Genomic DNA, 26,738 nt, shown 5'->3' on the forward strand with positions numbered 1-26,738 from the left:
ATGGGGAAGAACAACCCATAGCCTTTGCTTCGCGGACCCTTAGCAAGGCAGAGCAGAATTATGCTCAAATTGAGCGAGAGGCATTAGGAATAATATTTGGGGTCATACGTTTTCATTCATACCTCTATGGCCGTCGTTTTACCCTACTCACTGATCACCGGCCCTTGACAACAATCTTGAGCCCTAGCAAAGCGACACCGTCCATGGCTGCTGCAAGACTACAGCGCTGGGCACTCATCTTGGCAGCACACGATTACACAATAAGGTACAGATGCGCCGCTGACCATGGTAACATGGACGGTATGTCGCGTCTGCCTCTGCCAGTGCAACACAAATAAAAAAGGGACAGTTGAGTCATTTCTGATAAAACACATTGAGAGCCTTCCTATTCACTGCAGTGAGGTGAAAAGAGAAACCAAAGCAGACGCCACACTCTCCCAGGTGATCGAGATGGCGTCGACTGGTCGTTTTCCACCAGCCAAGGATGCGGACAGCGGTTTGGCCCCATACATCATACGGAAAGATGAACTGTCCGTACTTCAAGGCTGCTTAATGTGGGGTAATTGAGTTGTAGTCCCACCCAAACTACGTCAGCATGTCCTGGACGAACTCCATGCCGGACACCCGGGCGTGGTCAGGATGAAATCCCTGGCAAGAAGATACGTGTGGTGGCCGGGTCTGGATGTGCAGGTGGAGGAGAGGTGCAAGGGGTGCAAACTGTGCCAACGAGGTCAGAAGAACCCTGCTCTCACACCGCTGCACCCATGGACCTGGCCGACAGGTCCGTGGCAGCGAATTCATATTGATTTCGCTGGCCCCTTTGAGGGGCGCATGTTCTTCGTCATTGTGGACGCTCATTCCAAGTGGCCCGAAGTCATATTGATGGATTCAACCTCATCTGCAAAAACCATTGAAGTTCTAAGAGCCTTTTCTGTCATTACGGAGTACCAGAGGTCCTAGTGAGTGATAATGGGCCTCAATTCACTTCTGAGGAGTTTGCCCACTTTTGACATCAAATGGCATCACGCACAAACGCTCCGCTCTTTTCCATCCGGCAACGAACGGCCTGGCAGAGCATTTCGTGCAGACATTTAAACATTCGCTGAAGTCGTCCAGGGGTACAGCTTCGGTCCAACGGCGACTCGATGCTTTCCTGCTACAGTACAGAAACACCCCCCACGCCACTACAAAAGAGGCACCTGCAATGCTGCTTTCTCTGTCGCAGACTGCGCACCCGCCTAGACCTGCTGAAACCGAGTGTGTCAGCAGTGGTGGATCGAGCGCAGCGACACCGTGATGCACACTCTAAAAAAACGGCGACACCGTGACGCACACTCTAAAGAAAGAACTTTTGAAGTGGGAGACCCGGTGCTGGTCCGGAAAGGGGAGGAAAAGTGGATGACTGGTTACATCACAAGCAGGCCCAAGGTCATACCAGGTCGAAGTTGCGTCAAATCAGCAGTGGAATCATCATGCAGACCAGATGGTGGCCTGTCACCCCAGCATCGTGCAGCCCGACGCAGAGAAACAACCAACACCTACTGCAGTCGTGTCAACGGCCATGCCTGACACCGGTGATGCATCGGAGACAGCGAGCCCGGTGACGGTAACAAGCTCACCACCTTCAGGTCAGTCAGACACGCACATCAACCCTGCAACACCCCAGCCAACACTGAACAGATATCCAAGGCGGGTGTGCAAACCACCTGACAGACTGACCCTTTAAACAACCTGGGATGATCTCTGAAATGTTTAGTTACCGAGTGTTGTCTCAAGAAGGGGGCACAATAATCCCCCGACACACTCAAGGTGTTGAGGCAGTCTACCCTCACCCTTAAGTTAGGATATTATGTTCAATAACTGTTCGGTTAGTTACAGATTTAATGTTACTGTTTAAAGTTTAGGTTCCGGAGCAATACTCTTTCAAAGACATTTTTGGGGATCCTGGTAACTGAATAAGAGGGGAGGAGTTGTGATATATTGGTATTTCATCTCGTGTCACTCCGCACCACCAGGTGGCGCTCTCGTACCTCCAATATGTATTATGGGACTGAAATAGAATAAACCAGTGTGAAAGTACCCATCTCAGAGTCCGGTCATGCTTGTGTGAGCTCCAATCTTTGGCAAGATATTATAACCATAGCAACCACACAAACACGAATCTCAATCAATCAATCAATCAATCAATCAAAATGTATTTGTATAGCACTTTACAACAACCAGTAGGCGTCCAAAGTGCTTCACATCAGAAGCTAAGGATAAAAACAGCATATCAAGCAGTAAAAAGATTGACATGTAGACTTAAATAAAATAAATAGAATTGTCACACCACTACTGTGTATTAAAAGCCATTCTAAACAAGTGAGTCTTTAGTTTAGACTTGAAAAGACCAACGTCCGTAATTGTCCGAATATCAGGGGTCAAAGTCAAAGTCTGCTTTATTGTCAATTTCTTCACATGTCAAGACATACAAAGAGATCGAAATTACGTTTCCCACTATCCCACGGTGGAGACAAGACATATTTTACCAATTACTGTAGGTCCACAGACAAACATAACATTCAAGTAAACAATATAAAAAGTAAAAATAAGAAGGCACATACAGTGGGCATCGCTTTCAAATGACCACTTCATTCGCGCATTACGCGGCGTGAAGCTGCGTGGAAGCTTTAGTACCACTTTCAGCCACTGTATGGCCGCTTTCTACCACTGTACATCGCTTCTGCCTGGCGGTACCTTCTGAAAAAGCAGGATCTACCATTAAACATAATTGTTGCGGAGTAATCCCAGCCCCTCTAATTCAATAACAAAATAAATCATGCATAATTAAACATTACCTCGATTTAGGCTACTTGGGTATGGCTTAAGGCTTGACTACACGGTGGTAACGAAAATCAAAATTGAAATTTGCTGTCTACATTATTGTCAGTGTTGGGGTTAACGCAACTACGCAAATCAAAACAGTGGTGTGATAATTGAGCCAGTAGAGAAATAACTGTTCAGAATTAATCTGTAGCCATGGGTAGGCTTAACAAATTAATAATTATAAATATATTTAGGTTTCTAATTGATATTTACACTTCTAACCACCATACATCCATATTTTAAAATGCCCAAGGCAGAAAAATACATAAATTAAAAGTCAATTTGCAGCCATGTGCACGTGAAGTAAAAGTCACACACTTGCAGATAATAATAAGGTGGTGCACTTTTTTGACGAAATAACTGAGAATATGTAGCCTTTGATTTTCATGGAGGGGGGGGTCCTTGTTAGTTCATAAAACCAAGCCAAGAAGGCTGATTCTGATTTTGATAATATGATCTGCACAAAAGATAAACTCAATATTGTTGTCAACGTCTTAACCCAGATTGAACTCTTGGACAGGGGACTGGTAACTGCTGTGCAACGGCGGCTGTCATCTGTCGCCTTAACGCAATCGCCACAGAAGCATGTGCAGGTGCCCGTTCGTGCTACTAAACGTCATTAACCACCTTAGTCCAGACTACTGAAGTTTGGACTCCTCTAGACTTCTTTTCAGCTATCTCAGAGGTGGAAAGTTTGCGTTCGTTGCGGGGCAGGGCCGGGTTAACAATTCATAGACCCTTGGGAACAATGTCTGATGGCCCCCCCTGCCCCCCCCAGCCAACGTGAATCAAGGGTCAGTTAATAGGCCTATCGTGGAAGATTTGTATTGCCATTTAAGGCACGAAGGCGATCTGTGAGGCCAAGCCTCACCAAGTAGTCCGTTTGTTTACAACTAACATTACATTTAATTAAACTGCTTATAGGCTATGCGAAATAGTTTCAACATTTTGAATATCAGTGTCAGCTGAATTAGGAAATGCCTTATGGCTGAAAGCTGCTTGGGATCCCCTGTCAAGCAATAACCATACAAAAAAGTTAAAACAGATGACATGATGCGGATCACTGACATAATGCGCAAATAATATAGCCTAGATATTCCAATATATTCAAGAATACATGTGTTTATTTTAGAGGGGATATTCGAACGTCATTTTGAGCAATTTTGACAGCCCTAGTCCACTGTAGGCCAATCGTCGTCTATTAACACCTTCCACTAACCCGGTGAGTGGGGGTCGCTATAATGTGTGTGAAATAGCACCATTGAGTAGCCTATGCGAAATAGCCTTAAAAATCGTTCGATTGTTGTGTGCCTTCTGGTTTCTCCACCTACTGGTTTCCTTATGCGTGCATGCACTGCAGCAGTTGTCAGACAATCACAAACAAGTTGTTTTAGGCGGTTTGAAGTCGCTTTCATCGCCATGAGCCGGCTATATTACAGCCACTCGGACAAAAGACATGTAAAAATATATGTTTTGAAAACTAGCATTAAACTGGATTCGATCCTAAAAGAAAAGCAACACACGCCGTGACTCTCTCCATCCTGATTCCCTACTCTTTGAGCCAACTAATATGTTGTTTAATCAATTAACTATTGTAGGCTACCATTAATTAATAATGTAGGCAACACCCAGGTAACATGTTGTCCAGGCTATCTGAAACAAGGGGTTGCCTCTCATCTACAACAACTGGTTACGTTGGCTGCTACAGTCGTCAGTGCACTGTGCACAGTAGGCCTATGCTACTCTTTGTGGTTGATCAACTAAAAATAAAAGATGTATTTGGTGATGGCGTTATTGTAGGCCTAGTAGACCTAAATTCTGAGAAATTAAATGGTAATGAGAAACGATCTACATAGCACACCAGACCGCTGATGTCTTCAAGGGTTGAATGAAGGGAGTTTGCAAAATTAGTGTATTTTTTCAAGTCAATAAACATTCTTAATTTTCGAATGTCTTTGTCAGGGAACATCTGACTTTTTAAAACCATAGGCCTGGTAGTAAGCTCAGACAAGGAGTTATAAGATAAAGGCAATACCATTTGTGTCACCTAATGCAGTTCAGTGAATTAGCAAGATACCATCAGAAGGCAACAATCAGAAAGCACAGTCTTGGCGTGCTGTCTCCCCTGCGCATAAAGCTGTCTGCATGTTGTAGGCTAGATTTATGCGTGAGTTCTTTCTATCTGCTTACTTTTGTGAGTTGCGACCACCTAGGCTATGTTATAGACGTTCTATGAAGTACCAGTGTTTAGCTGTGTCACAAAACAATAAGCTTTGTCAGACTACTTTTAAAATGATATTCAGGGCTATATACATTTTAAACATTCGGGCTGAAGACCCGACAAAGCCTTCGTTAATTCTTCAGGTGGGAAGTGTCAGGAATTTTCATGAGAGAGCGCTCTCATTGGAGGTTAGTATATGAAGTAGGGAATTGACAGCAACATATCCAATCACATTATGAGAGATGCTGAATTTAACATAAACTGCAATGTTTGATTTTAAATTAATGTAAATTTAGCCGGGACTGTAAGCTGTCACACGTGGGTGCTCGATGTTTTCAGTGGGTGCCCGAGAGACGGAGCATCCACGGTATCGGCGCCTACAGTATGACAAGCGTATCTCGCGTTGCATCCATTACAAACAAACATGCAATGTGAACGTCTGGGATTGAGAAAAGCACTAAATGCTCTACTGAATAAGCATGAAGTCAAACCTTTAAATGAAAAACACTCTTTAATAATCAAAAAAATAAACCGCTAATGAAGTAAACTTGTGACCATCAAAAATCGTTTATCGCCTGTAACTCCGTGATAACAGGACGTAACAGGAAGGCATTTGGCTGAGCAACGGAGGTTAATATGCTCTATATTTTGTCCAAATGATGTCTGTCTATCATCGTTGCACTTTCGGAGAAAACCAGAATGTTTAATTTGTCCCTGCGTTTCTTCTAAGGCTGCAAACAGGATTCACTCGCAGTTAACCAAATATTTCTTTATTAGGGCAGGGCAGGCATATTTCTGGCTATTAAATTATTTCTAAACCAGTCTGCTAAAAGTTTGTAGGTTTGTGAAGTCTGTAGGGTTTTCCAGGCTCCATTTCTTTTTACGAGACACCCTGCTCACTTGAGCCATCTACCGGTTGTTTGGGTTGTTGCAGCGTCACACTGGGAAAATACAAATTAAAGTCGCGTGATCCCACGCAAAGACCGCGAGGGAAGCTGGCCAAGTCGAAGCACTGCCTACTGTACAATGAAGAAATAAGAGCAGCAAAATTTGGGTTGAAATTGTGCAATTGTGCATACAGTAGACAGTCAATATAATAGTGCAAAAGTCAGGCCAATAAATGGCTGAGGTAGTTCTGTTTGACCTAAGTATGCAAGTGGCATAGTGGTGCAAGTTATGTAAGAGCAGCAGAAGTGTGTTCAGAAGTGTTTTCAGGACAACAGGACAACAACAACAAGTTGCAAAGTGTGCAAGTGTACAAGTGGAGTAGTGCAAGGTAGCCATTGTGGGTCCAAAGTCCAGGATGTTATGTAGCTGAGGGTGGAGGGGGGAGAGGGGGGAGAGAGTTCAGCATCCTAACAGCCTGGTGTATGAAGTTGTTGGTGAGTCTGGTGGTGCGGGAGCGCAGGCTTCTGTACCTCTTCCCAGAGGGCAGTAGATCAAACAAATTGTGAGCGGGGTGACTTGCATCACTCACAATAAAAAGGGGGTAGCTTATTCCAGAGTTTCGGGGCCAAAACCGCAAAAGCCTGCTCACCCCACCATTTATACCTGGACCTTGGGACCTCTAACACCAGTTGGTTAGAAGACCGCAAAGACCGGTTGTGCTCACGCAGGGTCAACATCTCGGATAAGTATTCCGGGGCCAGGCCATTAAGGGCCTTAAAAACAAACAATAAAATCTTAAACTATTCTAAAATGCACAGGGAGCCAATGTAGTGTGTAAATAACAGGAGTAACATGTTCGCGTCTAGGTGTGTTTGTTAAAAAGCGGGCAGCAGCATTTTGCACAAGTTGCAGACGTGAGATGGACGTTTGACTCAAGCCAACATACAAGGCGTTACAGTAATCTAATCTTGAACTAATAAAAGCATGAATTGCCTTTTCTAAATCATGGCTGTTAAGAAAGTGCTTAACTTTAGCCAGGAGATGAAGCTGGAAAAAACTTGTTTTTACCACATTACTGATTTGCTTGTTAAATTTCATGTTACAATCAAAAGTAACCCCACACAAACCACAAACTCAGAGCTGGACCGTTTGGTGTCCCAGCAGTACTGAAAATGATGCACTCAGTTTTGGCTTCGTTCAAGTTAAGAAAGTTTTGTGCCACAACTTAATGTCATGAATACAGCTAAGTAGGGAGTCTAATGCTGCGCTGTCATTTAGTTTCATAGGCAAATAAATTTGCACATCGTCTGCATAACAGTGAAAAGGCAGGTTGTGCTTTCTTATAATGGCCCCTAACGGCAGCATGTATAGGGAAAACAGGGTTGGGCCAAGAATTGAGCCTTGGGGTACCCCACAAGAGAGAGGAGCAGTTGACGAGGAGAAATCACCGATCATGACAGAGAAGGTCCTGTTTGTCAGATAGGAGCTAAACCATTTAAGTGCCGAGCTTTGGATGCCTACACAGTGCTCAAGGCGAGAGAGAAGGACTGCATGGTCCACTGTATCAAAGGCCGCTGTGAGGTCCAAAAGCACTAAAACGGCAGGGTTCCCAGCGTCTACAGAGTAATATCATTGTGTACTCTCAACAGTGCAGACTCTGTACTGTGACGCGATCTAAAACCAGATTGAAACTTTTCAAACACAGAGTTCTGTTGTAAAAAGGCTTGTAACTGTCTAAAAACAACTTTCTCTAAAACCTTTGATAGAAAAGGCAGATGAGAGACTGGTCTGAAACTGAACAACACTGAGGGGTCAAGATGAGGCTTCTTGAGTAGGGGCCTGACCACATCATGTTTAAAGGCAGCTGGGACAGAGCCTAGAGAGAGACAGGCATTAACAAATGTGAGTAGACTTGGCCCAATAGTGTCATTAAAGACCTCCTTCACTAACCTGGCAGGAATAATGTCTGACAGTGGTTTCATGTGTTGCACAATCTCTGAAAGCAAGGTCAGAGAATTTCCTGAAATTCCTCAAACACAGCAGAATGCATAGTAGCAGCAGGTACAAACCCATTGCAACTAACATTAAATGTAACACTAGTGCATTGCCTAACAGATTGCTATTTTGTCAATAAAATAACAGAGAAACTTCTCACAAGTGCTAGTTGACGCCTCTGTTGGATCAGCTGTACATGGATTTACAACAGAGTTAAACTAGACTGCATTTCCGGCCGGAACTGCGAAAGTGTGCTTGCCCTGGTCCGGTCAGCAACGTGAGCAGACAGTGGCATACGCTATGCTGAACCTGGCTTGATCCAGGCATTGTAACGGTGCCTTTCAGTGTTGGAGCAGTGGCAATATCCCAAAAGCTCTAGGAGAGGGCTATTCAACTATTGGCTTGCGGGTTGAATGTGATTCGTTGGATTTTACCTTTGGCCTGCCTTCGAATTTAGCTTCTATGACTGAGATCAAATCAATAAAATAAAATGACAGCAGTGATTGGCTGCAAAAATAAATAATGTCACGTGTCTTGCGCCTCTCAAACTGGGCTATCAGGTAACCTACAGAGGAATTGAAATTATGAAATATGACCAAGGCATTAAAAAGCTACTTGTTTGTCAGGATACTTTTTCACTGATTTATTTTAAAAAAATATGAGCTATGAGTGTGAATGTTATATATTCCATCCCACAAATTCTGTTTTACTGGTTTATTTGACAAATAATCTATATGGATTTGCTCTATAAAGACTGTATGTCTGTTTGGGATTGTTTTGTGAGCCTGGGGTTGTTTTGAGAGCCTATTGATGTAGCCTATCTCAGAATAAAGGAATACTTCATATTACTCTAAACCACCGTCTGTAAATCAACTGTATACTACTGTCTACATTGCACTATATTTCTTGACCTGTCTCTGTATGTTTCATCACCTTTCTATACTTTGCCTCACATTGCAACACAGCTCAGATCTTTGGTTGCTATGAAGGCCAGTCGTTCTAAATGGATGGTTGCTATGGCCAAAGGCCAGTTCTATCTCTGCCGTTGTCAAGCGGGCATATAGTAGAATTCTGATTAACCTTATCTTATTTAAAACATCTCTATTTTACTTATCCCACTTCCATACAGTGGGTCCCATTAAGAAGTGGCCACTTCATTCACGCTTACCGTGATTCACACAGCAGCATTATTAAATTAATCTGTCACCATATGCCTATGCTTACGTTTGCAAAGAAAACATTTTAATTTGATCCACATGAAGCGTTACATTTCATGTACATGTTGACAATGGGTAGGCTAGTTTTGGTTGTTGGTGGTGTTATTGCATCCCTTAGTTATGCCTACAATGCAAGTTCCCTCATGATTGGAAGCTCCTGTAGACAATAGTAGGCGCATTTCAAAACATCAGCGTTAGGAGTCCTTGCCACTTCTTTTAAGCCGTCACAGGCGTAGGTGCTACTTTTAGGGCTAAAAGTGCTTCGTGAATTACTGTTAGTAAAAAAAAAAAATAGCAGTCCTAAAGTTACCGTGGACTAAGTTCAAAGTGCAAGCATCTCATATCAAATGACCATGGCATTACGCTAAACAACATAAATCCCAATTAGCAACATAGCACTACATCTCCTCCTCCCTATAGCTAGCCACACAAAGAAATTAATGATACTAAATCTCTGCTTAGCATGCTTCTCCGCTTAGCATTCTAATAACAGAAGGGGCACATTTATGTTGACCACTACAACATGACTCATTATGTCTGTAGCGTTAACTGTATAAAACACTTACTTTCATAAAGGGCGACACCATCCAGCACATGGAAACCGATATTTTAGGTTCTTGGCCACAAACTCAAAGCGTGTCTCTGGGCCCTGTTCTAGAATCTTTGCTCTGAAGGCTGTGTTGCTAAGGCAACATCAAATAAACGAAATGATAGTCTTTCAGTATTAAATGTATGCGTGTGATTCGAATGGATGTGTGTGGTTTGCAATTAGAATAAACAAGAAATAACATTTCCAATAATTTCCCATGATAAATTACATAATATTTGCACCTTCCTTACTTGGGAATCTCACACATTATTTCAAGTAGGCTACACTAGTGAAATGTAATACAATGTTGCCACCTAGCGTTCAGATAGTTCTAGGCTATTTAACATTAATTGACATTGATTGTTTATTCTTTCGTCAACTCCATGCTTTTAGGAAAACAATCTTTTTATCATAGTACCCTCTTCAATGAGCGATTACCAGCTCGTTTTTGTAACAGAGATAGCTGTTTATTATCCCTAGGTTTACAGAAACACCTATTCATATTAATACGTAGCCTATGGAGTGCTGCCGACCACTGTTCATTTCGGCCCAGAATGCCTTGCATGTCTTTACAACAAAACAACACAGTAAAACCTAAATGCCCGTAAACATATGCATTTGCATACTTGTAACATTTTTAATAATACTCTCCCATCATGATATTTAACAATAATGAAAAATTTAATTTGAATACCGTCAATGTGAAAACAACTCTATTATGTAAGCTATATATAGCTACTGTTCTCCTTGCTATTTCAGTTCGTAAGTCCATACTATCCCATGGCAGAGCAAGGATTTCACGATTGGGCAAGGTTGCCTGGAGACATTGTGTCTGCTCTGAGACATTGTGCAGACATGGAAGGCATTGTGATAGAAGGTGAATGGTGAAAAGGTGAATGGTGTGAGTTTTTTGCCTATGCACCCTCACACTGGAGTCCCCAGTTCATATACAAAATTTGGTATCGATATGTGACAGTGTTCCTGAGATATGGACGACTTCCTGTTTCGAGCCGCCCGATTTCGTTTGGCTGTGACGGGCAAACGCTTTCGAAAATCAAAAATCCTTCCGCTAACATTTGTGAGGCTTGGTCCAAGGATAATGTACGTCAAGTTTCGTGGCGTTCGGACCAAATTTGTGACCTGTGAAAATTTAGTTTCGCTTTCTGTTCAATCCAATATGGCGGACGAACGGCACGCCCACCTGGCGTCATCTTCGCGACCAACTTACACGGTACTGACCGGACGTTTTAAAAGTTGGAACGGTGTCTCTGTCTCAAAGGGCCTAGGCGCTAGGGCTGACAAAAAATTAGGGAGACGGGAAAAATAATAATAAAAATAATAATAATAAAACTTAAGAAGAACAATAAGTGTGCTGCTTTGCAAGCACACTTAATAACACTCTTGGTTCGTGGCAACTGCCAGCTATGACCAACGAGAGATATTGCATCTTCGCCACCTTCACAGCCTTCTGATAAGCGGCTAAACTGTCTCTTAATAAACCCAGTGATACGTGCAAATTGGCCTTCTTCCACCTACGTTCAGCTTGTCTGCAAAGTTGCCTAAGGGACCTTGTAGAGTCATTTAGCCAGGGGTCCGCCTTAGGTTTAGTAGATCTAACCCGAACAGGGGCAATAGAGTCTAGAATTTCAGTATCAGTCCTTGCTTACCAAACCAACAGACACACCATAGCAACCACACACACACCAAACCAACACACACCATAGCAACCACACACACACCAAACTAACACACACACCATAGAAACCACACAGACACACCAAACCAACACACACACCATAGCAACCACACACACACAAAACCAACACACACCATAGCAACCACACACACACCAAACCAACACACACACACCATAGAAACCACACAGACACACCAAACCAACACACACACCATAGCAACCACACACACACAAAACCAACACACACCATAGCAACCACACACACACCAAACCAACACACACACCATAGAAACCACACAGACACACCAAACCAACACACACACCATAGCAACCACACACACACAAAACCAACACACACCATAGCAACCACACACACACCAAACCAACACACACACCATAGAAACCACACAGACACACCAAACCAACACACACACCATAGCAACCACACAAACACACCAAACCAACACACACCATAGTAACCACACACACATACGTGCGCAGTAGGAGTTGAAGCATGTGCAGTGAAGAGGAGTCATGGTCAGGCACGCCCACTCAGCGAGTGAAACACGCCCCTTATCAAGTGAAACCCGCCCCTTCTCCGTTCCCACCACAGGTTGGCTGAGGCTAGCTGGCTGGCTGAATTTCGTATAGCTAATCAGCCAAAGCAAGTCTTCGGTTCGACTTGTCAGGTAAGTGTAATGTATCAACTGCAACGTTTTTTTGTCTATTGTTGTTAAATACACCTAAGAGAGCTTATGATGTTGATTACAGACGGTGACAATTTAGTATGGTGAATATTAATATTAGCTTACATCAGACATACGGACAGCTAAACGTTACATGCTAACGTTAGCAGCAGAAATGTTAGTCAGTGGCCTATATTAACATTACAGTTAACGATAGAAAGGCTAGTCGATGAGGTCAAGATTAGCACACTGCTCCACTACAAGTCGATTCATGATTTACTTGGTTTTATTTGTTTTTGCTGTTTTCAAACATCTCAATCTTAGTATGCTATCTCAACATGGATTAATGTGATGGGGCGAGTAGCCACCGTCACGGCAGCGAGGCGCTGCCTACTATGAGAGACATGTAAATGTGTGCATGCTATGATTTCTGGGTTTTGATGATTATTTAGGCTGTTCATATACTTTTTGGTTGTGCCAAAGTTCAGCAGATATGCTAAATCTTCAGTAGATGTTGTCTAGATGCGTAGACTTATTTATTGGCTGTATTAGCTTGTTTCTGTGGGTATCCTGAAACACCCCTGTGCTGCTATGATGCATTGGTTTGATCCAATTACAGGCGCGCAATCAGGCCCTATTTAAACCCATGCCTGTAGGTGCTTGGGGAGCTGCAAGTTGAATAGGCGTAAGTCTTGAGAGCTCGTCTCATGTGTGTAGCCCAAGTGACTTGCTGTGTCATGGTCAGTCATATTGATAACCTTATTTTTCAAGCCAACATAAGTTAATAACGTTCACTCACCGCAGATTTAAATGTGTAGTTAACATTTTAGATACATTAGGTAGGCTGTGAAATGTATGAAATGAATGGCAAATTTGTTCAATTGCATCCAAAGATTTTTTGTGCCTGCTGCCAGAATCTGGGCAAAATAGCTAAAATAGCTATGATTTACAGCTATGATTTACAGTGACACGCACAAGAGAGGCAAAATAGCTATGATTTACAGCAGTGGTCACCAACCTTTTTGAGCCCAAAATCCCTGACCTCGCCCTGAACAAAGACAAGATCTACCATGAAGCGTCAAAAGAGAATCAAAGCTAAAATACTTACAATTTAAGGCCTTTTATTTAGGCAAATGTATCAGGCCAAAAATAGCCTATTATATACTGCACCCCCTTATAGACTACAAGCATCAATGAGATAACAACACTTAACATAGTCTTACATGTACATGATTTTGGTTTTGATTTTCTAATTGGAGTAAGTGTTTGTGACAACAAGTCATGATAAATTTGATAATGTTTGATCGCTGTTTTGGTATGAAGCGTCTTTCACGTAATGAATGCGCACTCTAGGAAGTGAAAGTAACCGTAAGTAATGTGGCCAAGGCCTTACTACGCGCTCCGTGTCTGTTACAGCTGTCTGTGCACGTATGTAATCGATTGCATTCTTCAAATGGAGAACAAATTCCTGATGGTTCCTGATCGCTAAACATTCGTTTTCCTTTTCTGTCAGTTAGCAGTTGATGTAGAAGCACCTAGCATAATTTGACTTCAGTGGTGACAAGTCCTGTTGCGAGAGAGAGAGAGAGAGAGCGCACCTGCAAAGTAGTGCTGTGCACGTGTGTGTGTCTGCATCAAGGGGTTACGTTCGGTTCAAGTCAGAAGTTGGTCCGTCCGGTCACATTCACGCTGCTCCATTATTATGAATACACTCACAAGATAACCACCCACTTCAAAGACAGCAGGAACGCACAAAGCCTATGGCAGGGCATTCAGGCCCTCACGGACTACAAGCCCGGCGCCACAGAGCTGTGAGAGCAACATCCCTCTGCTCAACAACCTGAACCGCTTCTTTGCTCGCTTTGAAGCACAAAACAGCACCTGCCCACAGAAGACCCATCCCCCTCTACATGAGCAGCCCCTGTGCCTCTCTGCCGACAGCGTGAAGAAGACACTTGCTGCCATCAACACCCGAAGGGGCAACAGGTCCAGACAACATCCCAGGGTGGCGCGCTGAAGGACTGTGCAGGGGAGCTTAAGGATGTCTTCACAGACATCTTTAACACTTCCCTGAAGCAAGCCATCGCCCCATCATGTTTCAAAGCTGCCACCATCATACCTGTGCCAAGAAAACTGCTCCATCCTGCTTCAATGACTACCGCCCTGTGGCACTGACACCCATCATCATGAAGTGCTTTGAGCGGCTTGTCATGTCACATATCAAAGCCATTCTCCCCCCCACCCTGGACCCCTTCCAGTTTGCATACCGAGCCAAGCGGCCCACAGAGGATGCAATCTGCTCTGCCCTCCACCCAGCCCTCACCCACCTGGAAAAAAGAGACTCATATGTGAGATTGCTGTTTATAGACTTCAGTTCTGCATTCAACACCATAATACCACAACAACTCATCTGCAAACTTGACAAACTGGGACTCAGTACCTACCTCTGCAACTGGCTACTGGACTTCCTCTGTCAGAGGCCCCAAGTAGTACGTGTTGGCAACAATACCTCAAGCAGCATCACACTGAGCACAGGGGCCCCCCAAGGCTGCGTGCTCAGTCCGCTGCTCTTCACCCTGCTGACGCATGACTGCACTGCAACCTACAGCAACAATCACATAGTGAAATTTGCTGACGACACAACTCTGGTGGGTCTCATCACCAAGGGCGACGAGACTCAATACAGGTTGGAGGTCGACCATCTGACCACGTGGTGCAGGGACAACAACCTCCTGCTGAACGTCAGCAAGACCAAAGAGATTGTTGTTGACTTCCAGGAGAGGTCACACCCAACACCTGCCACTGACCATCGACGGTGCTGTGGTGGAGAGAGCGAGCAGCACCAAATTCCTGGGGGTGCACATCAGTGAAGACCTCTCCTGGACCACCAACACTGCATCACTGGCGAAGAGAGCTCAGCCGCCTGTACTTCCTCGCGGAAACTCAGGGGCGAGCAAGTGCTCCACCAGCCATCATGACCACATTCTACCGAGGCACCATCGAGAGCATCCTCTCCAACTGTATGGCTGTGTGGGGCGGAAGCTGCACTGAATACAACAGGAAAGCCCTGCAGCGCATAGTGAACACAGCTGGAAGGATTATTGGAAGCTTCACTCCCCTCCCTGAAGGACATTTACACCACCCACCTCACCGCTAAAGGCGACCAAAATTGTGAGTGATGCAAGTCACCCCGCCACAATCTGTTTGATCTACTGCCCTCTGGGAAGAGGGGTACAGAAGCCTGCGCGCTCCCCACTACCAGACTCACCAACAGCTTCATACACCAAGCCGTGGGATGCTGAACTCTCCTCCTCCCCCCTCCACCCTCAGCTACATAACATCCTGGACATTGGACCCAAAATGGCCGCCTGCACTACTCCACTTGCACACTTGCACACTTGTACACTTTACAACTGGTGTTGTCCTGAAACACAACACTTCTGCTGCTCTTACATAACTTGCACCACTCTGCCACTTTCTTCTTACTTTAGGTCAAACAGAACTACCCAAGCCTTTTTATTGGCCTGAATTTGCACTAGTATTTTTATTGACTGTCTATGCACAATTTCAACCACATTTTGCTGCTCTTATTTTTTCATTATTATATGTGCCCTCTTATTTACTTATTTACTTACTTTTTTGTTTACTTGAATGTTATGTTTGTCTGTGGACCTAAATTGGTAAAATATGTCTTGTCTTCACCGTGGGATAGTGAGAAACGTAATTTCGATCTTTTTGTATGTCTGGAACATGTGAAGAAATTAACAATAAAGCTGACTTTGACTTTGACTTTGATGACCGCCGTTGCAGTTTAAGGTTCAGTCAGTTTTTTTTTTTTTTTTTTTTTCGCATGTCCAAATTTCCGTCAAGGACACTGGGGACTAGGGACACTGAAAGACCGGGGTAGACGAAACTTGGTGGGCATGTAACCCCATATGGATAGCATGGAACCATCGTTTTTCGTTTTGATCTGTAGCCCCCCCCACTGGACTGCACCCCCGAAAGGAGGGTAGGGCAGAGACACAGTTTTCTGTGAATATCTCGAGAACCGTAGGGTTTAGGAGGACCATTTTTTTTGTATGTTGATCTCAAGGGGCCATGTCAACCCATTCCATAACCACTCATTTCATGTATAGTGCCACCTAGTTAAACACAAAAAAGTAAAAATGAGGTGTTGTAATCGCAGGTATCTGTGACCTAACATAGGGCAGACACAGTTTTCTGTGAATATCTTGAGAACCGTAGGGCCTAGGATGACCATTTTTTTCCGTATGTTTGCCTCCAGGGGTCATGTTAACCCATTCCATGTGCACACATGTGCATAAACAGATACACACGCACACACATACATTCACAGTAACCATACGTATGACACATACTCACACAGTAGACATATGTATGCATGCATGCACATGCACAAACACACATACGCAGGCAAACACACAAGCACGCACACACACACACATAAACATAATCATGTACATGCACACAATTCAAGAATTTCTCAGAATTATGAACAGGCAAGATGGGGGTGGGGTTGTATAAAATTAATTTTACATGTGAAATCTATGAACTAATCATGTTTTGGTACTTGTTGTCTAGCAGATACCAGTGAGAATTGAGTGTGGATAATGCAATTTAGTGAGACAGTTAGAATCATATAGGCCTTTCAGTGTGATTTATTTGGGCGGCGGTCATATTTTGTACCACTCTGCGGTACATCTAGTTAGATTAACATTATCAGACAGCACTGTAAAATATGTGCAGGAATTTCTCGCATTATGATGGCTAGAGTTGCGGGTCTTGAATAAATCATGCGCTATACCCTCAATCCCGCGCTGACTTTTAGGCCCTGTAAACGTTGGCGACCATGTAAGAATTTGGTGACTGTTTTTATTTTTCCTGTTATTCTCGGGATCTACTGGGCAAGTCCTAAAGATCTACAGGTCGATCGCGATCGACGGGTTGGCGACCACTGATTTACAGCAATGATTTACAGCTTTGATTTACAGCTGGGACACGCACAAGAGAGGCAAAATAGCTATGATTTACAGCTATGATTTACAGAGACAAGAGAGGCAAAATGCTCGGCACAGCAGCAAGCCATTCTTTCGTCATGCGAGCCACTGGAAATAATGGGATTTCAGAGCGCAGCGGTGCAGTTAACTCTTCCTTTGTGTAAGCTCCTCGAATTCCCCTTGGGGATCAATAAAGTATCTATCTATCTATCTATCTATCTATCTATCTATCTAGCTCCTTGAAGGTGTAAATTGTGTTGACTGTGATGAGTCAGTGTGACTGAAGCCACATTTGGACAGTGCATGTCACTGCCTTGCTCTTGTTCAATGTTACTGAACTCGCTTTTGCATGTCACCTGGGACTGCATCACCCAATTTGAACCTTCTGTTAATGTGATTTCATTCTTCATTCTGGTTGATGCTAAATACATTTTGAATGTTTTTATCGCTGGCATGACCTGTTAAATCATACCATTGCATAATGTTTCTCCAGCAGTGCAATCGCAGGTAACAATGATAATCTTTTTAAAGATGCCCTGCCACACGTATTTCATTACTTTGTGGTAATGTCTGAAGTTCAACCATGGACTCTGTAACATTTTTTTGTGGAAAACATGCCTTGGTTACCTTGTTTCAAGCCATTCTAGCGTGGTATTGAAAGCCTGCATGAAGACTCAGCTCGATTTTTACCAGTTCTCATTAATATTCAACAGCTTGACTCTGATTGGCTAACAGCTAGTAGGTTTCGTCCATAACATGACAGCCGTTATCAACTAATTTTAGCTTCCTTGCATGAACTTAGCTTGGCTAGCGAGTGCTAGCATTGTCCAAATGTGCATAAATAAAACCTGCTAGGCTAGCGAGTTCATTAAACCTGAGGCCCTTTCACACAGAGATTACGCAAAATTTGCGGGAAGAGGAGACGTCTTTTTGCCGCAACGTGTGTCTGAAAACGAGGTGAAAATTAAAGAGCCTGCTGATCTGTTCACAAAGTCCCAGCGATTTGGGGGAGCCAGGAGGCAGGATATGGGCGGGACCAGCTAGCAAATTTAGACTGATAGGGGACTGGGCGTGGGACTTATGCACCCTTCAGATGCAGCAGGTGTGTAATTTTCAAAACCATGGCGGGAGAACCGACAACACTTTGGCTAGCTGCTGCCCACATCTTTAGTGCCTTGCAGATGCAATTGAAGTTGCTTTGCATCATCGTGCAGTGCTATGCTTCGATAGAATCGGATTCATCTTGCGAGCAACGTCTTCGGACAATAAAAAGTCATTTGGATGAGAAATTGAAGAGAAGCAGTTCGAAGTTCGAAGACTCAAAGATCACAGGGGCCAGTGTTTTGGTCACATGTCCTGAACAATTTTGATGATGATGAATGGCGGCGTGAATTCCGAATGTCGCGGCAGACCTTCGACTTTGTAGTGGGGCTTGTTGAACTGCATCTAAGGCGCAAGGCAACAAACTGGCGACAGCCACTGGAACCACGGATCAGACTAGCCATTGCTTTGTGGTGGTTTGCTAGCACATGCAAATACAGATGTGTTAGCTCTATGTTTGGCGTCGGTATCAGCACTGTATGTATTGTGGTGCAGGAAGTTAGTGCCGTCCTGAAGATGGCTCTTCGCCGCTTTGTAAGCATGCCGAGTGGCGCACGTCTTCAGGAGACAATCGATGGATTTGCTGAACGGGGCTATCCGATGTGTGCAGGTGCCATCGATGGTACACATATTCCCATTATTGCCCCCAGGAACGACCCAAACTCCTACTACAACCGCAAGGGCCGGCACTCCGTTGTTCTCCAAGCTGTCGTCGACCACAACTGCTGGTAAGGATAACATTATAGGTCTGCATGGGCTATTACCTTGCTGTGTTTTCTAAACATTATGATACTCATGTTAGTCCTCATTGTTTTTTTAGCTTCACAGACTTGTACGTGGGTTGGCCTGGTCGCACACACGATGCTCGAATTTTGGCCAACTCGCCCATCTTCATAAAGGCTGAACAAGACGGCTACCTCTTCCCACGTGAAGTAAGTGTTTAGGCTACTGCTTGTACTTTTTGCCATCTACAGCCATATGTGTCGGGAGCATTTCAAAACATGCCCTTATAAAGCCTTTTTATATTGTTGTGCTGAAGTGAAATGTTATGTGGGGGAATGCAATTTTGCCACCCTGCGGGGTATTGATTTCAGGGGTTGCATTAAGTTATGTTTATGTTCACCCCCCCAGGCATCCCGAACTGTTGGTGATGTAGAGATCCCTGTTCATATAATTGGAGACCCTGCATATCCACTCAGGAAGTGGCTGATGAAAGGCTTCACGAACCACCACGCACTCGATCAGCAGCAGCGGAAGTTTAACTACCGTTTGAGTTCACCGAGGATGGTAGTGGAAAATGCCTTTGGACGCTTCAAAGGTCGTTGGAGGTGCCTGTCCAAGCGACTCGATGTTGCCACTGCTTCCGTATCTGACGTTGTTCTTGCTTGTTGTGTTCTTCACAACATTTGTGAGCTCAATAAAGAAAAATTTTTACTGGAGTGGAACATTGAACAAGTCATCCGCCCTGCTCCAGACCATAATGTTGCTCCACCAGGTGCACAGGCTATCCGGGAAGCAATTATGTCAATTCTGTAAATGTTTGCATTTGTGTGTGATGTTTTAGAATTAAATATTGCTGCGATTGTGATTGTAAATAAAGACATTGATGATACAGACCTAGGCCTACGTGATGATTCCTGAGTGAAGGTCTTTAGGCTATATTAGCAGATAGGCCTATGCAATGTAGCTATTTACACGTCAGCACATACAGCCTATACATGTCATCATTTACGAACATTCTCATCCACCTTTTCCGGAACTATGCTGTAGGCTATTTACCTTGGCTGTCTACTTAGCATAATAAAAGCACTTCTCATCATATTATGCTCCCTAATTACCATAATAAAAACATGCATCTGTCCTCGCATTATCGCCTGTCCTCGAACAATACAGCAGGCATTCCTAGCATTCAAGTCCACAATATTCTAAACAGGTGCAGTTACCAAAGCAATCGGTGCAATGCATTAAGCATTACAATACCTACTCTTGTTCAAGAGCATTATCGCCTGTCCTCGAACAATACAGCAGGCATTCCTAGCATTAAAGTCCACAATATTCTAAACAGGTGCAGTTACCAAAGCAATCGGTGCAATGCATTAAGCATTACAATAAGAAGTGTGATTTCACCGATTAGACGTCCACATTTGAAGATTAAACTATAAATGTTTTAATAGAAAGAAATGTGCTTGAACTATTTACAAGTGCAAAATGAAACATCCAACAGTGCAATGTAGGCATATTATAACTATTTACAAACATGAACTATTTACAAGTGCAAAATGAAACATCCAACAGTGCAATGTAGGCATATTATAACTATTTACAAACATGAACTATTTACAAGTGCAAAATGAAACATCAGTGCAACAGTGTATTATAACTATTTACAAACATACAAAAAATACAATCCATACCAAAAATAGAGCCCTATAACTGCAAAATATGCAGTGCTAAAAAATGTTTTAAAAAAATCGCAAAATTAAAAACAACAATATGATCATTCCAGCTGCTGATAAGACGCAGACGGCCCGTTGTGTGACTCGTCCAGGTGTTAGCTGGGGAATGGTGGCAGAGGAGAGTGGTAGGACGCTGCAGCAGGTGCACGGTAGTGGCGTGGGGTGCTGTGCTCTGGTACAGGAGCTGGGATTCTTGCAATCATGTCCCGCATAAGGGAAGACTGCGACTGCATGTCCCTTTGGATGTCCTTAAACATGTTAGCCAACAACCCCATCTGCTCTGCCCTCCTCGCCTGTCGGCCTCCCCGTGCCACTCTCTGCCTCCCTGCCCTCTCTGGAGCTGGTCTTCATGCCGCGTTGTTTTCTGAATTAACGCGCTCTTCCTCCTTGTTTTTTGATCCAAGGCCAAGATCAGGTCTTGGATCTCCTTCACCACCCACCTGGGTTTTGGTGGCTTTTTTTCGCCTTTTCGCTGGAGGTTCTAGATAACATAACATACTTAGTCGGGTTGTTTCATAGGCAAACAAATCGGTGAAACACACAGGGGAATGCTATGGCCTGCAATTGCGAAAATGAGTAGGCCTACGAATTTACCTGGTTGGTTATCGGTGGCTGATTGTTGGCTTTCGGTGTTGGAATCGCTGGTGCTGGTGTCGGCGCCAGAACAGACACTGGATGCTGGGGATGCAGGTGTCGCCTCCATGCTGCTCTGAAGAGCGACATGGTTGGCCGAGTGGCTGCTCCCCCAAATCGCACAACAGAGGTCGAAATATGGCCAATCCAGTCTCCCCCTGCCACTTCTGCCGTTGTGGTCATTGACGCTGTTGAATTTTTTGCGCAGGCTTTTTAATTTGCTGGTGACCTGCATCTTGTCCCGTGCAGAGCCGAGGTTGCGGAGTTTTCCGGCCAGTCTTTCCAACATAGGACCGTCCTTTACCGTCCCGGCCAGTCTTTCCAACATAGGACCATCCTTTACCGTCCCGTTCATGTGGCGCCTCACCTCATCTTCTCCCCTAAGGGCAAGGAGTGTCCGGATTTCCTGGTCTCCTCAGTGTGCCATGATTTCTTTCTCCTTGATGTTGTTGTTGTTCTTCGTTCTGATCAGCTGTGTGTGTTTTTAAATCTCCCGGTGGTGGGTTGCATAGGTAGCGTCACTAGACACCCCCGCCCACGTCCCCCCTTCCCTTCCCCCTTCCCACGCCCCCTTCCCTCACCATCGCCCCTATCTCCTTCCCGACGCCCTCCCTTCCCCTTTCCCCACGCCTTCCCTCTTTCCCCTTCCCCGCCCCTTTCCCCTCACTTTCCCCTTCCCCTTTCCCCTTTCCCCATCCCTCTTCCTCACTCTTTCCCACTTCTCCTTCCGCTTCATCGCCCCCTTCCTCCCACGCCCCCTTCCCCTCACGACGTCCCCTTTCCCCGCCACGACGCCTCTTCCTCACGACGTCTCCCTTCTTCCGCTTCATCTTTTCCCCACGCCTTCCCACCGCCCCTTTCCCCACCCATCGCCCTTTCCCCATCAGCCCCTTCCCATCACTTCTTCCTCACGACGTCTCCTCCCATCGCCCCTCTTCCCATCGCCCTTCCCCACGCCTCTTCCCACGCCTCTTCCCCCATCGCCCCTCTTCCCACGCCCCTTCCCATCGCCCCTTCCCCTTCCCACGCCCCTTCCCCGCTTCCACCGCCCTTCCTCCGCCCCATCGCCCCCTTCCCACGCCCCCTTCCCACGCCTCTTCCCATCGCCCCTTTCCCTCGCCCCACGTCCTCTTCCTCGCCCCATCCCCCCTTGACGTCCCCCGCCCACGCCTCCGCCCCCGCCCCACGCCCCTTCCCGCTTCATCGTCCTCTTCCCACGCCCCTTCCCATCGCCCGCCCCGTCCCTTCCCCCCCCTTCCCACGCCCCTTCCCACGCCCCCTTCCCCTTCCCACGCCCCCTTCCATCTTCCATCTGACTGTTGTCACAATACCAACATTATTGTTTCAATACCAATAACAAGTGAAGAATCTCGATTTCGATACTTTTGCATTTTTTTAAAATTTGATTTGGTTTTTGTGATTTGTAATTTGTGATCATTCACATCAGTGGCAATCATAAAATTTGATTGACCCTCCACCACACACACACACACACACACACACACATAGAAAGTGATGGTTGTCATAGGTTTCTTTTTCATATTTTGGAATTCATATAAACTATAAACTTATATTGTTAATTATTTATAGTATTTTGTGATCTGCATAATTACTAATAGCTAAACATATTTAGTAATTTGAATACATCATATTGATATTTAAATTACTTGGCTACACTTGTCTTTAATATCATCACATTTGTGGTGTGTAAATCTAATTTAGTGCCTGTCACTTAAGAGGAACGTGAACGCAATTGGCGTGAAACATAGTTTCTCAAGTGCAAGGATATGTGGATTCAATTTATCATGTTTGCTATGTCATTAGATTTAAAAAAAACTAACAAGTCAAAGAAAATCTTTTTGGGATGAGATCATAGAAGAGATAAGTGTCTCGCAATGTTCATTTCTATGAGTATGGAAATGCTCCAGTTTATCTTTTATTTCTTTGCATTGTGCAGGCCACATTCACAAATACATTAGCCTACATAAACAGAATATAGGAACAGGAAAATGTCTCGGATCCATTGTTTATTGCGACTGCAAGATTGGTAGCCCAATTAGCCTAACAGTCAGTGATGGTGACTTCTGTGCTATAGCCTATGCGACTGTCCATGTGGCACACCCTTATTCAACATGACTCCTAACTTTGGTTGAAAGATTACAGAAGCTAGGTTAAGCTGTGACAATATCCTGGCTAATATCCTAACAGCTAATGCTATTTTACACAGTAAAATCCGAATTTGAAAGCCTGGTCACCAGTTGCCAGTTTGTATGGCGTTATTTTGCCTAGACTGCATAATGAAAAAGCTTCATATTTTATAGCTGATCTACAAACCACAAAAAGGGGCAAACATGTACATGCTGAAGGGCAAAGGGAATATCACAATGTTTTACTCTGGCCTTTTATGGGGTAGGCTATGTAGTCCTATACAGACAGCCCTAACTTACCGTTGTCGTTGGCACTGCTCGCTTGACTGCCAGTGCAAAGTAGCCTGTGCTTTGACACTCTCCGTGCGTGTAGCCTGCGTGTCAGCTGATTTTCAGCAAATCATATGACGACGTTTCTTGTACTGTCGTGCTGGCTGTCGGACTGATCAGCAGCACAAAGCTCGCTAAAATATTGGTGGGGACAATTTTGTCATCTTAAAATATTGATTAGGACTAGTCCTTAGCGTCCCACCCTAAATCTACGCCCATGTAACATGTTCAAAAAAATACAAGTAAAAACGGTTTTGTGTGGCAGAGCACCTTTAACATAATTAACTCAGCATTTTCAGATACCACTGTTTTGAGTACGCTATTGTATTATGTATTATTGTAGCATATTGTGTATATGCTATTGTACAATATGTGTTCACAAAAATACCTCCTCACGTTATGCTATTGTACAATATGTGTTCACTAAAATACCTCCTCACGTTATGCTATTGTGCAATATGTGTTCACTAAAATGCCTCCTCACATTATGCTATTGTGGAATATGTGTTCACTAAAAGCGTTATGCTATTGTGCAGTATGTGTTCACTAAAAGTGTTACGCTATTGTGCAATATGTGTTCACTAAAATACCTCCTCACTTTATGCTATTGTACAATTGTACAACAATATGTGTTCACTAAAAGCGTTATGCTATTGTGCAATATGTGTTCACTAAAAGCGTTATGCTATTGTGCAATATGTGCTATTGTATCACTAAAAGCAAGTAACGTTAGTTGTCTGGCTAATTACAGTGGATGAAAATGCACTGTACTGTTCTTCCTCTTGTTATTCCTCTGACCAGTGTACTGTTCTTCCTCGGCTTCTTCTTGTTATTCCTTTGACCACTGTACTGTTCTTCCTAGGCTTTTTCTTATTATTCCTCTGACCACTTTTTCCATACGCTATTTCACTTGAACCGTTTAACTTACAAACTTTGTAACATAGGTCTTCTAATGGACCAGGTTGCTATGACTTTTCATGTTTGTAAACTTTATACTTTTTGAGATATTGAGATAACAAAAAACAAGCTTATTTCTTCTCATAGACTTAACATAGGCCTTTATGACATCACAATAGGGCCATTAAGCAATTAAGAATCCTGTGCCAGGTGTTCAGACCACCTGCAGCAACTGTCACTGTCTCAGGCTTTAAGCATACAATCTGGCTCTCTTAAGACTACAAATCCTGTTCAACTGTTTCCTCTGCCCACAACTGTTTCAAAATAAAAGTTCTCACTGCAACAAGTCACTATTAAATAATTTAACCATTTAAACTACTCAACTATTTAACTGTTCAGCCATTCTAACTATCAGTTATCATCAACTATGCCTCAAGCCAACTATATTAAACCACCACCTACCTAGCAACCAACATAGCAACCATTTAAATAAAGCATCTATGTCAGTTTGCATAGCAACCAACATGATTATACTAGCAAACCACTATTGAGGATTTCGGCCCTAGCCACAGACCTTCAGGTACTGTATGTGTGTAAGCACCTGCAAGAAGTGTTTGCAGTTTAGCCTCTATTCCTGTGTTTTTCCCCTGTCACTACAATGACCACAATGCTTTGTTTAAATGTTTATGTTTAATCAGATGTATTTGTTTGATAAGTTTTATTTGAATTTTATACTCAGCCAATCATCATTTGTTATTTGTTTATGCCCGCGAAATCGCGGAGAATGTGAACATTCTATCCCCTCAGTAAGGGGATAGCTCGTCAGTCCCAGTTGCCCTAAGAAGAGAGTGGTCACTGTCTTCTCTGCTCCGCCAGTCAGTGCTGCATCCGTTGGAGACCACTCGCACTTTTCGGTGTGTTTAGGCCCACATGCATGAGCATCAGTGCAGAGGTGTGGGATGACCTGTCTCGGGACTGATTGATGGATTTTACGTGTTTAACGTTATATCTTCAGTGTGTAACCAGTTAGTTAGCTGCCAATTTAGCTAACTAGGAGACGCTGTTGCATTCTCTTTCGGAGACGGACTCCATTGTGCTTCGGTGCTGGGCCCACCGGAGCCAGACCTCCTAAGGACGACTACGTTTTGCCTCCGGTTCTGAGCCCACCGGAGTGCCAACCGCCAACTACCCGCTGCTGTTGAGGTTTGCCGGCTGACTGCAGCAACACTGACATACACACACACTTGTTCTCTCGTCTCGCTTGGAGCACCGGCGAGTTGAAGGGCCGTTCAGCGGTTGCTGTCCTGCCTGCAGCTCAGAGAGCTGCCACCTGTGCACCACCGAGCTCCAATGGCCAGCGCTTGGGGGGGTTGGTGCTATTTTTATTGTATTATATATGATAACTATTGTTGTGATTTGTGTATAGTGATTTAATTTAATTTGTGTATTGTCGTCTGTCTTTCATACTGGTGACGTTAAGTGTTTAGCTTAAGCTAACTGTGTTGGCCAACCTTTAGCTAATGTCTGTTAACCTTAACGTTAACGTTCTACCCTGTTTCCCTTAACGTTACGAGTGAATTGTTCTCTCGCTGAAATTTGTCAGCTTTTGGGTTGCCACGTTTACGACGTGGCTATTATTAAATAAATATTTGATTATTATATTACACTACCTCCAGGGTGTATTGGCAATTCATTGTGACTGCATTCACCACTAGTGTAATTACACATACATTATTATTAAAACAGTGGAAACTCTAGGGTGTTGTTCTCTACCATTGATAGGCTATTGCATCAAACACCTTTTGATACACTCAGTCAGGCATCCTCTCTAAGATGCGAAGAATTTGCAGACTTCTTCAAAAACAAAGTCATTTCTATAAGGGAGGCTATTGGTACCACAAGTAATATGTTTGATAGTACACCCAAAAACAGCCCCCCAAAATTGAGGTCCTTTAGCACTATTACTCAATCTGAGCTTGGTAAAATTATAACTCAAACC

At 44.0% G+C, this 26,738-nt stretch overlaps 3 protein-coding genes across 3 annotated transcripts; 1 reads left to right on the forward strand and 2 right to left on the reverse strand.

The window, feature by feature from the left end:
• The first annotated feature begins 18,285 nt into the window (after positions 1–18,285).
• Positions 18,286–20,946, forward strand: LOC125310941 (protein ANTAGONIST OF LIKE HETEROCHROMATIN PROTEIN 1-like). The gene is made up of 4 exons (XM_048268741.1): positions 18,286–19,004; positions 19,097–19,208; positions 19,408–19,771; positions 20,825–20,946. The coding sequence occupies exons 1-4, from the start codon at positions 18,574–18,576 to the stop codon at positions 20,944–20,946; spliced, it is 1,029 nt and encodes a 342-aa protein (XP_048124698.1). The 5' UTR covers positions 18,286–18,573.
• Positions 20,947–21,886: 940 nt separating this feature from the next.
• On the reverse strand, positions 21,887–22,249 carry LOC125310942 (sperm protamine P1-like). Its single transcript, XM_048268742.1, has one exon. The coding sequence runs from the start codon at positions 22,247–22,249 to the stop codon at positions 21,887–21,889; it is 363 nt and encodes a 120-aa protein (XP_048124699.1).
• LOC125310943 (putative glycine-rich cell wall structural protein 1) lies at positions 22,249–22,677 on the reverse strand. The gene has a single exon (XM_048268743.1). The coding sequence runs from the start codon at positions 22,675–22,677 to the stop codon at positions 22,249–22,251; it is 429 nt and encodes a 142-aa protein (XP_048124700.1).
• Between the last annotated feature and the right edge of the window lie 4,061 nt (positions 22,678–26,738).

This window comes from Alosa alosa, chromosome 17, assembly GCF_017589495.1.
Source record: "Alosa alosa isolate M-15738 ecotype Scorff River chromosome 17, AALO_Geno_1.1, whole genome shotgun sequence".
NCBI lineage: Eukaryota > Metazoa > Chordata > Actinopteri > Clupeiformes > Clupeidae > Alosa > Alosa alosa.

What these genes read in the sequence shown, in the direction of transcription:
- LOC125310942 (XM_048268742.1), bottom strand. Translation starts at nt 22,249, where the DNA reads ATGGGGAAAGGGCGATGGGTGGGGAAAGGGGCGGTGGGAAGGCGTGGG.
- LOC125310941 (XM_048268741.1), top strand. Translation starts at nt 18,574, where the DNA reads ATGTCGCGGCAGACCTTCGACTTTGTAGTGGGGCTTGTTGAACTGCAT. An exon ending in GTCGTCGACCACAACTGCTG is followed by an intron (nt 19,005 to 19,096) that starts GTAAGGATAACA and finishes TTGTTTTTTTAG; the next exon opens with CTTCACAGACTTGTACGTGG. An exon ending in GCTACCTCTTCCCACGTGAA is followed by an intron (nt 19,209 to 19,407) that starts GTAAGTGTTTAG and finishes TCACCCCCCCAG; the next exon opens with GCATCCCGAACTGTTGGTGA.
- LOC125310943 (XM_048268743.1), bottom strand. Translation starts at nt 22,677, where the DNA reads ATGGAAGATGGAAGGGGGCGTGGGAAGGGGAAGGGGGCGTGGGAAGGG.